The following is a 13947-nucleotide window of genomic DNA, read 5'->3' as shown; positions in this document are numbered from 1 at the left end:
GCGCTGCCGCGGCGGGAGCGGGGCGGTGGGCCGGGGCCGGGAGCGGGGCTGCCGCGGTGCGTCCGGTCGGGGGACAGTGCTGCTGAGGCTCCGTTACTGCGGGGCGAGCGCGGGGACCTCTCTGCGGGGCTCGGCGGGGGCTGGGGACGAGCGGGGCTGCGGCGGTCACTGCCGAGCGCTGGCGCGGGCATTTCCCTGTGAGCCGTTCCCCCTGCAGCAGCCCCCGCCTGTCCGCCCGCATCCGGTGCTCCCTCGCGGCGAGGGCCGTCGGTCGGGAGGTGCGCTCTTCCCCTCCGGCCGCAGCCGCTGTCCTCTCCCGCAGGTGGATGGGGATCCTGGCGCTTTACACGGTCCACAAGGGGCAGTTCAGCTGTCCCGGGGGAGGATTACTGCACAGCTATCTGCTTGTGCTCCTCGTTCTCCTGGCCTCGATAATATGTGCGTTATCTGCTCTCGTGTATGTCAGCATGCAAGGTAAATAGTCGATGTTTTGTATTTACTGTGAAGTTGCTTTAATTAATATTATTAATTATAATATATATGGTTTTCAACTTGGCGTTGGCATTAAAAATAACCAAACAAACCAACAATGCAAAAAAAAAATATCAAGTGCTTTAATGGTAGTCAAACTTGAGAAAGCGTCTGTCAGCATTAATGTATTTGCTTTAATAGTATTACCTCTTAGCCAGAAATCTAAAATAATAAATGGACACAGTAGCTTAGTGCAGCTAACGGCGATACGTTCATTGCCATCAAAACACCTCCACAGCTTCCTCTTCATTCACTCTTAATACCTGACCTCGAATGGAACACTGCTCAACGTTTCTGACAGGAATTTAGGGGAGTTTATCCAAAATCAGTTTCTCATCTGAAGCTTCATATTAGCTTTGTCTTGTGTAGGCAAATTCAGTCGTATCTTGCAAAAGTTTATTAGCTGCAGTGGGTTGCTTGGGAAAAAACCAAACACATAGGAACTTAACCATATAAATGTCATAGCCATTGATTGGCTAAACAGAAGTAAGGACCCCAATGCAACTTCTAGTCAGAAATGCTTCATTTGGGGTTAAAAAATGCTAGGAAAGCTTTTTTCTTCATGGGACACCTTATTATCAAAGTAATGCTAGAAAGATTAGTTGGAAATACATGTGTGGTCTCTGAGTAATAGATGAGACCCTACAATTTGTAATATATTGGTTCTCTCAACACCGTGTAAATAGAAAAGTAATTAAATGACTTAAATGGAAAGAAGCATAAAGAGTGCATGAAGAGAAAGTATCGATGTGGATGATAATCCTGGCCTTGAATCCAACCACTGTTTTTTCTACAATTTCCAGAGGAGGCAAAGGAAGATAAGCCAAATTATGCTGTTTATATCAAAGTTGAGGAGGTGAGAGATATAACTGTAAATAGCGGAGAGAAAAGAGCCTTGTTGGGTATAAAAGTGCAGCTACAAGGCCATTATAATTGAGAAATGGAAGGATTCTGAGGCTGAATTTCCGAGGAAATGAATGGTGAGAGGTCTTGGACTGTGGTTATAAAATGTGGGTTTGGAGCAGTGGTTCTTGCACTGTGCTGATGAGGGTGTTAGTGAAGCCAGTGGCAAACCCGCCCGGAGAGCTCAGGCACGGGGTTGTGGTGCTGGGAAAGGGAAGCAGTACTTTTCAGGAAGCACAGTTCCATCTGGTTGTGTCTGTGCGAGCTGCTGCGCAGGCTGCAACCCCGCAGTGGGAATAAGCAACCTCTGGATCAAGGGCTTTTTAAACAGCTCTGTCACTGGATGTGAACCACAGCTTTACAATTGCAAAATTGTTTCCAAAGTTGTTTTTGTTCTGTGGTGTTTTAAGCCTTTACAAATTATCCTGCCCCACCACCTCATTACCCTGCGATCAACAAACTGGTTTAAGTACCTGAGCTGGCCAAAAATTGCTCCCCTGTTTTATTGCCTCAGAGTGCTAAAAGGAAGAGGTTATTAATAAGGTAACGATACAGAAAATAGTCTGAGAAGTATTTGTCCTGATAAGGATCCTACCTTTGTTCTAAAACTGTGAATGAATTTATTTAGTGACTCAGTATACAGAACTTCAGTGTAGCCCAGCAAAGTGGCTTCTAAAAGGGAAATATTCAGCCAACTAAAAGCTACATAGATTAGCAGCCAGCGCAGGCACCACGTGTCAGGAGGAGCTGTAGGGGAGCAGCACTCCGGCGCGGCGCTTTGGCTTATGCCGGGTGAGCTCTGCTCCCCAAGTGAGCTGCAGGCTGCCCTGACTGGAGAGGGGAGATTCTGAGAATCACAGCTTGAAACCCGTTGGGGTTTTTCTTTTCTCAGCTTCAGTGACAGCTTTCCATTAGCGTGAAAACACTTTACAGTTTCAATTAAGTTTCTTACTTTCTGTAGAGCTCAGAAAGTTCATGTATCTGGGTTGGATTTTATGTGCTTAAGATGCATTCATAAACAGTTCTTGTTCTAAATCTGCCCTGTAATTTCAGGAACCATTTCTAATCCAGGCCCAAGAAAATCACTTCCCAAACTACTTTATACTCGCCTGCTTCTCTATTTGCCTGAATTCATCTGGGCTGTGGTAGGAGCTGTATGGGTGTCAGACAGCAGCGTGCGCTGCGAAAAGACTGTGATAAACGTCATCATTGGGACAGTTATTGCAAGGTAAAGGTGCCTCCCCCCACATCTAAGCTTGATAGCGTACTGGAATGGGAACTACTGTTTACATGGGTTTTGTATGTGTTTATTGAAGACTTTTCCAGCAGTTGGAGGCTTTGATATTTCTTATAAATTATGCTGGTTTCTCACAGAAGGGTTTTCATTATGTACGTAGATTTTTTAAATCTTGACAGCCAGAATGTGTTCGTATCTTTCCCTAAAAAAACTTGAGCTACTCGCCTTGAGAGAATATGTGCCAGAGTGAAGGAAAGGATGTGAAGATCAGAAAGAGGAATAGATGGTAATGTAGAAAACTGGATAAATGTGGAGAGGGTAGTATCTAGATCACTTAACTGGTAGTGAAAAATGGAGCCTTCACACCTCTGGGTTGATATTTCCGAAGCACAGGGCTGCAATGCTGAGTCTGTGCCCCCTGTGAAATGAGCTGACAGCCCTGTTCTTGTGCCCAGGGGACTGAAAGCACCTTAAGACAGTAACAGATGGTGTTCATACAGTATTTCGTACCTTTGTTTTCTGTCTGTCAAGATCTGTGGTTGTGTTTTCTTGCATACTTGTCAGAAGTATTTGGTTTTACGGTCCTTTTATCCCACTTCCTTCTGTTTTGCAGTTGGGTTATCATCATCTTTACCATCATTGGAGTTGTAATTGTCTTTGATCCACTTGGGGGCAAAAAGACGTTTTACCTCACCGATAGTGTCAATCGGAACCTGGAAAGCAGTCAGTCGGGGCAGTTGCTGTATAATGTGAAGAACACTGCCACCAGAGTCTGGGAAAAAAGGATCCGGTTGCTCTGTTGTTGTATTGTGCAAGATGACGACCATCGAGTGGCTTTCACAAGCATCGCAGAGCTTTTCCGCAACTATTTTTCAGTAAGATGGAAAGCTTTTTTTGTGTTCTGTTCTGACTAACTCTGAATTTACAGATGTTGCAACACACACGTACCTTTGTTCAGCCAGAGCTCCCCGGTACCCTGTGCCTGGAAACCAGGTTCTGAATATGCCAATTTCAAAGTTAAAGGTGATCCTCATACAAGGTCTACAACGCTGATTTTTCTCTCCCTTTACCAAAGGTTTCTCTCGTTTCACAAGTGTGAAGGGTGTGAGAAAACAGTATTCTTTCTCCCTAAGTATCTAGTAAGGAGAACATGGGTGGGTTTCTTTTCCTCAATATGTCAGGATCCAGACATTTTTCGTGCTGCTGATGAGTAAGGAGTTGTACCCAGAGCAAAGAGTCTGACCCCTTTCTGACTATAACAGCTGAGTCCCACAGTATGTTCAGCAGTTCTTCTGTCCTGAGCCACTTGTGAGCACGAACCAGGCCAGAGCGTGCACAGGTGGGAGGCTGGTTTTTGGAAACAAAGAGCATCTGCCAAATTGGAGTCTGCATAGGGTTGATGTAGCTCAAATGTACGTCACCTGTTCCTTGGGTAGTTGTAGTTCAGTGTTGACTCTGGAATCTGTTCATGATTTCAAACCTAGTAGTTATTGATGAAGCAGCCTTTGGGCATGCTGATGTGTAGCTGCAGCCTGTGTGGTGGTTTGTAGGGCAAAGGGTGTCAGTCAAGGGGAGAGATGACTGCCCCAGAGAGCTGAATAAACACCCTCCAGCCTTCTCCTCTGTAAAATCCTTCTTAGTTGTTTCCAGTGTAAAGGACTTTTCACATAGCGGTGTAGAGCGGTGACCAGTAACATCTGGATCATTATTTGCGACGGCCGACGGTACTGTGTGGCTGATGCTCTATTGGGTCTTCTGTCAAGTGGTGAAATTCATGTGTAGAATTGTCATTGGTCTTCTTGAAGAAAACACTCTCTATGTACAGAAGGGGAGGGAGGTTAGATGCTACTGTGACCTGTTTATGAAACACGCGTTGTCTCCGAGTGAAATGTATTAATATAAACTGAAAAAATATAATTCCGTGTGCATTGTCATATGAGATAATTTTGCCACGTTGAGACGCAGAATGGTTTAAGTGCTCTTTCATTTCTTTGTACAGGACACTGATCTGGTGCCAAGTGACATAGCAGCTGGTTTGACTCTGCTCCATCAGGAGCAAGATAAAATGGAAAGCTGCCCGAAAGAGCCTGAAGAAGTCCTGTGTCATTCTCCATCATCTCTTGTGGTAAGATGGGATTGTTGCAGCCTCTGGTGCAATCCCTCTAGGAGGTTCCAGATCACTCTAGGAGGTGCCAGATCAAATTGAAATGCAGTTCTTTGTGCAAGGCTGTTTTGGTTTTGGTTTTTTTTTTAACAAAATTAAAGTCTATTATAAAAAATCACAACAGTTTAAATTATTAATAAATGCAGTGAAAACATCTTGATGCGTTTTCAGTCAAAACATTTGTCTGCTTTTGCATAAGTAGAACATACATGAATGAGGAATTAGGTGCAAAAAGGAACTATTTAGGACATTTGAACATTGTTGAAGAGCTGTGAGAGAAAGATAACAGAGAAAATTAATATTTAGTACTGTTTGCATAGAACTGAAAAGCTAGTATTGTTGTCTGTTTAAATTATGTCTGCTGCAAATATCCAGATAAGGTAAGAAGCAAAAATAGTGTCTTTTAATTGCTTGCAGATGACGGGTTACAGTTTGCTAATTGATTTTTGATAGTATTCTATGGTAAAATGCCTTTGTAAATTATTTTACCTTTTTTTGGTGTTTCATGGAAGTATATAAATGCATTCAACCAATGCATTTCTATCAGCTTCCTTTTGGGTCCAACCAATATGATGGGGTCAGGCTTTAAAAGTCTTTACCAGAGAGATCTGCTACAGACTCTGCAGTTGATCCTTTGGTGTCCTTAAGTAACATATTTGAGTGACTGTTGCTTTGGGTATGGAGCTAATCAGTGTAGAAGTATCTGGAATATGAGTGGCTATTTTTAGTTCCTTTTAGACCTCGAGACTTTCCTTTTGGATAGTGCGTATTTCATTGTGCTTTGGTTTTCACTAGTCTGTGTTCAGGTTTTATTCTGGGGCTGCCTAACACACCTTTCTTCCTCTGTCTCCTTCCTTTTCTTTCCCTGTGTCCTTTCAGACAGATGATTTGGACGTTGAACTGGAGAATGCTGCTCACTACATGCTGTTTGCTGCAGCTGCTTATGGCTGGCCCTACTACATCTACACCAACCCATTTACCGCTCTCTGTAAGCTCAATGGTGACTGGTAGGTTTGATCAAGAGCTTAAAAACACGTAACTTCCTTTTGTTACTCCAGTGTCTTTTCACCCTCAGAAACAGATTAGCTTTTCCTTAAGACATGTTTGTGATTGAGATAAATAAAATTAATTTAGCAAAATCACAAAGGAAGAATTGGAATGAAACCAAACATGTTTTAAAATGAGGCTTTTTAGAGCTGCCTTTTGGGCACATATGTATGTATAGAAATAAAAGTGTATCAATAGTTTTCCCTATCTTAAAGGAATTAGCAAGAGTTACCTGTCCCTCCAGCCTCCATTTTATTCCCTTTGCCCACTTTACTCAAAAAGATGTTTACAGTCAGTATGGAAGTGCAGCATTACTGTGTCCACTGTGTAGAATTACTGTATATTTATGTGACCTCTAACATTTGTGATTGTAATCATGATTAACTTAATTAGTAACATGAAATATAAATATAACTTAGTGTAATATAAACTACTTGGAAAAAAATTATTGCATAACACAACGGATGAAATATGAGGTAAGCCTGCTGTGCAGAATTTGGTTTCAGTTTCCTTTTTGCTTGTTTGTATTTTTTGTCATTGGCCTGTAGCCTTAAGAATTCCTTTCTTATTGCATTGTTTGCTCTGCTGATAGTCCTGTAGCACTGGTAGTTCAAGCACTGGCCAGTCCTTGAACTGGAAATGCCTGGCGTGCTGCTCAGGAAAAAACGGTTTGTGGGCAGAGGTAACGTCTTCGTCAGACTACTGACACTGCTGCAAAGAAAAGAAAGAGCTTTTCATTCCTGGCAGAAATCCTTCTGCAAATGTAGCTGAGTTTGATTCCTTAAAAGGACACCTAAAAAATTGGAATATGAAAGTTTTTCTCTTCTGTGGTTGTTAGTTGCAGAAATAGACCAACGGATTCTGATATAACCGGCAGTGATCGTCACAACTTTCACTTTGGATCCATCCTGAAAATAACAGGGCTGCAGTACAGAGACTTCATTCACATCAGTTTTCATAACAAGGTAAACAATCTGGGCAAGTATTCAGCAAAAATACTTAGTGATTAATTCAGTGAAAGCAAGGGGTGAAGTTTCTAGTTTGCCTTCAGCATTTATAAAGTGCAAGATGCAAAGCCAAGTGAAAACAGGCCCTGAAATATTCAGTTCTGATTTTTTTTTTCTAATCTAAGGGAACAGCCACAAAAACCGTAGAGATAAACTTGTCTCAGTATTGCAGAAAAGGCACTTACAGTAACTTGATAAGAAAATACTTCAGTTTCTTTCCATAGTACAATAGAGAGCTCAATAAGAGAGCTTTCAGAAGGTGAGAACAAATGCTTACTTTTTATAAAAAGTTGATGTCTTTACTGATTATGTTTTTCCCCTCCAGATCTATGAGATTCCATTTTTCGTTGCTTTGGATCACAAAAAAGAAGCCATCGTTGTTGCAGTGAGAGGAACCTTGTCTTTCGAGGTATCATCCATCTGATATAAATAATTAGCTTTGTAGAAATGTGTGAACTCTAGTATCTAGAGGAAATTGTGTTACGCTGGCACGTATAAAAGTAACTCGCTGACAGGTATGAGTCTTTCAGACTTGAGTTGTAGCCCTTGGGTGGGTGGTGCTCCCTGTGCCAGTGGAGAGGAGTGTGGGGGGTGGGCAGTGGTAATCCCTCCTCACTGTGATGTGTGTGTGGAGGGGTGCAGCTTGGAAACAGTTGCTGAAATCAGAATTATGATTGGTCTGTGTATTTGCCCGGGTGGTGGTTAATAGTGGGTTGTTCCTTACACACTGGAAAGGCAGCTCGTTGATGTCCTGTGATGATGTTGAGCAGCAGAGCACGAGCCATGAGGCCCCGCAGAGAGGTGTGACCAGAGCTGTCTTGTTTACAGGACATTCTCACGGACCTGTCAGCAGATTGCGAAGACCTGACACTGGAGGATGTTTTGGAGAATGGCTTTGTGCATAAGGTGTGTGCATTCTATGGCTGTTATTAAACCATCTGAGCAGTGAGAAACATGTAAACACCTGGGATGCCTTAGTTAAACAGAAGGTTATTCTCCTTGTGAGATGGATTCACGGATTTGACAGACTTGGAAGGGACCTCTAGAGATCATCTAGTCCAACTCCCCTGCTAAGCAGGATTGCCTAGAGCACATCACTTAGGACTGCATCAAGGCAGGTCTTGAAAATCTCCAGAGAAGGGGAGTCCACGACCTCTTGGCAGCCTGTTCCAGGGCTCTGTCACCCTCACCGTAAAGAAGTTCTTCCTCATATTTGAGTGGAACTTCCCATGTTCCATCTTATGCCCAGTGCCCCTCGTCCTATCGCTGGAAACCACTGAAAAGAGTCCGGCTCCATCGTCCTTCCACCCACCCTTTAGAAACTTGTAAACATAGATGAGGTCTCCCCTCAGTCTTCTCGAGGCTAAAGAGCCCCAGCTCTTTGAGCCTTTCTTCGTAAGGGAGATGCTCCAATCCCTTAGTCATCTTGGTTGCCCTATGTTGCACTCTCTCCAGCAGTTCCCTGTCTCTCTTGAACTGGGGAGCCCAGAACTGGACACAGGATTCCAGTTGTGCCCTCACCAGTGCAGAGCAGAGGGGGAGAATGACCTCTCTCAGCCTGCTGGCCACACTTCTCCCTGTGCAGCCCAGGATTCCATTGGCCCTCTTGGAGACAAGGGCACACTGCTGGCTCATGGAGATCCTGCCATCCACCAGGACTCCCAGATCCTTTTCCTCAGCAGTAGTTCCCAGAAGATTCATCCCTAACCTGTATTTGTGCCTGGGGTTCTGCCTCCCCAGGTGCAGGACCTTACATTTCCCCATGTTGAACCTCATCAGGTTCTTCTCTGCCCAGCTCTCCAGCCTGTCCAGGTCACGCTGGATGGCAGCACAGCCCTCTGGAGTGTCAGCCAGCCCTCCCAGTTTGGTATCATCAGCAAACTTGCTGAGGATACGCTCTGTCCCCTCGTCCAGGTCATTGATGAAGATGTTGAACAGGACTGGGCTGAGTATTGACCCCTGGGGGACACCGCTGGTTACAGGCCTCCAACTTGACCCTTCTCCATTAATGACAACCCTCTGAGTTGCACAAATCATTTCAGTGACTTGGTCGTTGCATCAAATGCTGCCTCGGGTACTGCAAGGCAGAATTTGTAATCCTCTTGTCAGACTTTATGTCCTTACTAAATACTCCAAAAACTTTTTAACCATTACATACAAGACCACTTGGTTATAGACTTCTGTCAGGAGCATCTTAAAAGAGAAGACCAGCTTTGTAAAAAGGAAGTTGTTCTGTAATGGCAATTTCTTTAAAGTATACACGTATCACACTTCAGACTAGATATACCCGTCTCTTCTAACTGTAAATGCTGTCTTGTAGGGAATAACTCAAGCTGCAAACTACATCTATCGAAAGCTAATAAATGATGGAATTTTAAACCAGGCTTTCACAATCGCTCCAGTAAGTTATCTTCCAAATAATTTGTTTGCCAGCAAAAATTGTGCAAAGCTTTTTCTGTGTGAAGGTATTTTGATTTTCTCTTTCTATCTACAGGAATATAAACTTGTGATAGTTGGCCACAGTTTGGGTGGTGGAACAGCGTCTATATTGTCAATCATGCTCAGGAACTCTTTCCCAACATTAAGATGTTACGCTTTTTCTCCTCCAGGAGGACTTTTAAGGTAAATATGAGACTTCTGTTATTTGGTTCTGTGTCTATGATGTAAAAACGTTCAGGGTAGTTGACAAATACATTAGGTGGTAACTATGGGCTTGACTGTTAAGAGTTTGCTTATATATTCTCCACTAGAAATAAATTTGCTCCATCTCAAGTTACAGTCGAGTTCTTGGGGGAATATTACAAAATTAAATATATCTAGTGAATTCTGTCAGATAATATAGTCTGAGTTTTGGAATAAAATGCTCCACTGACTAGCTTGGCCTGTTTGACACCTACACCTACTGTTACAATCAGCATTGAAATTACTCTGTCATCTGTAGCAGGTGGGTCTGAAATCCTTGTGAAGAACTGACTGCAAACGCTGCTGCCGCCACATATTTGTATTTTGATTGAATGATAACAATTGCCATAAAACTCAAGTGTGCTTGTCTCTTTCGTGTATCTAAAGGGCGTCTTTTTTTTTTTCTTAAGCAAATCCCTTGCAGATTACACCAAGCACTTCATTGTTTCAGTCATTGTTGGAAAGGACCTTGTTGCAAGGTGAGAGGGAAATATTTTTAAAGATGAGTTAGATGGCAGAGAATGGGAGGCTTTTATTTACTTTGTTCTATGTGTTCAAACAGGTTGAGTATGCCCAACATGGAGGATTTAAAGAGGAGAATAGTGAGAATTGTGGCAAACTGTAACAGACCCAAGGTAAGGGAATGCAGCTTCTGGTTAAAAGTGGAATTGTTAGCTGGGTTAAGGCCCAGCTTTAACGATTGGTGTGTGTATTTTGGTCTTAATGATGAGAGTTACAACTGTGCTTTGGAACAAAAGTTTGTTTTCAGTTCAGCAACACTTGTGTTGGTCTCTTATCCTATAAAGCTGTCTGTTTGGAAATGAAGATTCAACAGTACCTGAAAGGTGTCTGTGCTCAGCATCCAAGACCTGAAATGATTTGTTTGATAGTTTTGCTGCTAAAGGAAACTATAAAAAAATTAAAAGCTAGGAAAAAAAGAAAACCAAACCAAATCAGCTAATATGATAAAAAGTCAGTGAGATGACTTACTTTAATAACCATTTAGTATTGGTAAGTAAACAAGTTAGTGGTTTTATTTAAATTTTACCTTCAGAAGTCATTTGGAAAGCAAATATTTCTCTGATAATGGTGCTAATTGCTCACCTCTTTTTATTGTTGGAAAGAAACACAGTTTTGAAAGTGCTGGAACTGTGGTGTTGGGCAAAATTATACTGGTGGTACAGAGGAGTGGTCTAAAGATTCAAACCTGCCATTTCTGAATATCTAAAGCTAAATCTGCTGCACTCACCCTGGATGAGGAGTCATGTGGAGGGCCTGGATGATGTAGTAAATGCAGAATAAGATAATGGACAGAAGTTACAGATGCAAGAAAACTTAAATCTGCAGAATAGAAGCATAGAATCATTTAGGTTGGAAGAGACCTCTAAGATCATTCAGTCCAACTGTTAACCCGGCACTGACAAACCCACCACTACCCCATGTCCCTCAGCACCACGTCTGCTGGCTTTGAAATTCCTCCAGGGATGGTGACTCCACCACTGCCCTGGGCAGCCTCTTTCAAGGCTTGACAACCCTTTGGGCGGAGAAATTGTTCCTAATATCCATCCTAAACCTCCCCTGGCACAACTTGAGGCTGTTTGCTCTTGCCCATCGTCTGTTCCTTGGGAGAGGAGACTGATCCCCCTGGCTACACCCTCCTTTCAGGTTGCACACAGAGTAATTCAACTGGTACAGATTGTAATGTTTCCTGTAGTGTTATCAGTGACTTGGGTTAGGTATTGGTGAAATAGGCATTACTGTGGGGAAAAGTTGGTAAGATTTTATCAGACAAAAAGTATGGGGACCATGTGCATACAATCCTTTTTAATCTTTTAATCATAGTTTCAGATGATGTGCGTGCAAGTGCACCACTGGAATAAGTTACTTGAAGAGATGCCAAACCTCAATTTGACCGTTTTTCATTCTGAATTCAGTACCAGATTTTGCTGCGTGGATGTTGGTATGAAGTATTTGGAGGAGATCCAGATAACTTCCCCACAGAGCTGGATGGTAGAAGCCAAGATGCCCTCACCCAGCCCCTCCTCGCTGAGGAGAGTTTAATGGTTCATCGTTCACCTTCATACAATGCCCTTGAGGATGAGTCACACTTAAATTCACCACCCCAGTATCCTCACCTGTATCTTCCTGGAAAGATTATCCATATTGTAGAAGAATCCAGCTCTAGGAGGTAAGTAGGAGCATGAATACCACTGTCTTCCTTTCCTAAAAGCTACTTAAAGTTGCTTCTTGCTTTCAAAGGACGCGTTTCCAGCTCTGCTTCTGAAACAGAAGTCAGAGCATCTGTAACTTGCACGAGACCATCTTACAGAAGGAAAAAAAGTCTGTACATTACAGAAGAGGGGAGAAAAGGGCTGGAGAGGAAGTCCACTTCTTTTCCTCCCAGTCAGTAGATTAGTATTTTATTTAAGCATCACATCTTTAATGTTTAACAATTTAATACTGATTTTACAAGTTAGCTACTTTAACACCTGTAACCTGGCAGGTTTTCTCAATGGCTGCTCTTCTTCTTTACTTTGTTGAGTTCATGTCTCTTCCCTCATTTACTCCACAGCACAGCAGTTAATCATGTGGGGTATCTTTTCTTAATTGGACTAGTGCACAGAGCCCCCATCACCTACCCTGAATCCCTCACAGGTGCAGCACCACATCTCGTGTCAGTCTCCTGCTGCTGCGACTGTGACATGGGGCCTGAATGTGACACTAATGGTGTGACTGGGCCCTGCTGGCCCACGCAGCCTGCGGTCCCTCTCTCTGAGCAGGATTAGTTGGTGGCTTCTCTCACTGTGACGGGGCAGGGTCATTTGCTGTAGTTTTGCCTTCAGGGACAGGGAAAGGTGGCATTTCCAGCTGTTCCTGAAGGTCAGAACTGTTGCTCTCTGGGAGCCGCCATCCAGCCCTGAGCGAGGGCAGAGAGCTCCGGGCCATTCCAGCCTTGGCTTTGGGCACCAGTTCTGCTGCCTCAGCCCTTGTATTTGTGGTGTGTTTGTGTTTTTTAGGTTGTGCTCTTCAGATATTAAATATACGGCAAGATGGTCAAATGAAACTGTCTTCAGCAGCATTTTGATAAGTCCCAAGATGATTACAGACCACATGCCAGATGTTGTGCTCAAAGCTCTGCACAGTCTGTCTCAGGAACAGGGATCGTGTATTTCTTGTCAAACACGGGACTATCACACCAACGTGGTCTAACCGCAGCTGGACGAGGAGGTATGGGGGTGGTGTTTTTTTAATTGCAGGTTTCAAGTATTCAGGACCCATTCCACTTTCATACCTGCGTGGATTTCAGTACTTTCCTCACACTGCATAAACTAAACAAGGGTCCTGATGCCCTTGTCTTGGCAGCGACCTTGTGATGGTGTGCTGGTTAAAGCACAGTCTGCCTTTATGCTGAAGGTTGCACTTTTACAAAAAATGGCAGCGTTTGACAAGTTGTAGCTGATTCTGTGGGGCTGGCACAGGAGTCATGGTGGCAGCCGAGTAAGTGACCAAAGGGAGCAGGCGAGGACAGCGTGGACCTGCCCGACCTCAGACAGTAAAATCTGTGTTTGCTTCAGTCACTTCACCCCATTGTCTGGGCGCCCCGTGAGCGAGCTGTGCCCAGAGGGAGGGGGTACCTGAGCAGGCCCCGGCCACGAGAATCTCTGAGTGATTCATTGATTGCACTATTTTTCTTACAGCCTGTGGTAGTTACCAGGGGAGGGAGGGTGTTGTGGTTAAATGCTGCTTAGATATACATGTGCAATATTCTTTAATCTACCTGTCTTTTGTATTTGTTGATCCACATGACTACTTTTATTGATTTTAACCTAAACTAATACTATAAGTACTTAATGAGAAGAAAAAAAAAAAAAAAAGTTGTTCATGCCTTGGCTTTACATGAGTCCCCAACTCCGACCACTGAGAACACTGATCCAGTTCTGCCAAAAAAGTATATAACCAGTTGTACTGATTTTAAAAAAGTGGAGTCCATGGTTCTAGTGTGCAACTATTTTAACTTTTTTTTTTTTTAAGGCTCAGCAGCAGTTCTTATTAAAAAAAAAAAAAAAATGATAGAAATAAGTAAAAGTAGTAACTGTGTGGGCGTTCTTGCTGTGATACTTAATATGGAAACAAAATAAAGTGCAGTGTAAACAGCTGCCTCGCTCTGTTCAGGTCTGATGGTGCCAGACAAAAGCTCTGGCTTTAGCTGTTTGGGCGCTCGCTGCCAGGCAGAGGGTCAGTCAGCCCCCATGGCCCCACAGGGGATCCACCTGGCACCGGCAGCTGCAGGGCCTGCTCCTGGGGCTGCTCCTGGGGGTACCGGGGTCCCCAAGGCTCCCGGGGCACAGAGGCAGGCACAGACCTGTCTGCCCTTC

The 13947-nt window shown here is 43.6% G+C and overlaps 1 protein-coding gene across 1 annotated transcript; it reads left to right on the top strand.

The window, feature by feature from the left end:
- The first annotated feature begins 96 nt into the window (after positions 1-96).
- Positions 97-13725, top strand: DAGLB (diacylglycerol lipase, beta). Its single transcript, XM_014951435.1, has 14 exons — positions 97-474; positions 2488-2662; positions 3285-3546; positions 4671-4796; positions 5715-5842; positions 6721-6847; positions 7215-7298; positions 7718-7795; positions 9210-9290; positions 9384-9511; positions 9982-10050; positions 10134-10206; positions 11506-11759; positions 12589-13725. Exons 1-14 carry the CDS (start codon positions 327-329, stop codon positions 12779-12781), a joined length of 1926 nt encoding a protein of 641 aa, XP_014806921.1. The 5' UTR covers positions 97-326; the 3' UTR covers positions 12782-13725.
- The last annotated feature ends 222 nt before the right edge of the window (positions 13726-13947 follow it).

The sequence above is a fragment of the Calidris pugnax genome, unplaced genomic scaffold (assembly GCF_001431845.1).
Source record: "Calidris pugnax isolate Ruff unplaced genomic scaffold, ASM143184v1 scaffold198, whole genome shotgun sequence".
NCBI classification, from domain to species: Eukaryota; Metazoa; Chordata; class Aves; order Charadriiformes; family Scolopacidae; genus Calidris; species Calidris pugnax.
Note: the sequence above shows the minus strand (reverse complement) of the source record. Positions and strands in the feature narration are given on the sequence as shown.

Bases quoted from the DNA above. Each gene is read 5' to 3' on its own strand.
- DAGLB (XM_014951435.1), top strand. From the start codon at position 327: ATGGGGATCCTGGCGCTTTACACGGTCCACAAGGGGCAGTTCAGCTGT. The intron at 6,848-7,214 runs GTAAACAATCTG...TTTCCCCTCCAG, and splicing joins ACATCAGTTTTCATAACAAG to ATCTATGAGATTCCATTTTT. The intron at 10,207-11,505 runs GTAAGGGAATGC...TTCTGAATTCAG, and splicing joins CAAACTGTAACAGACCCAAG to TACCAGATTTTGCTGCGTGG.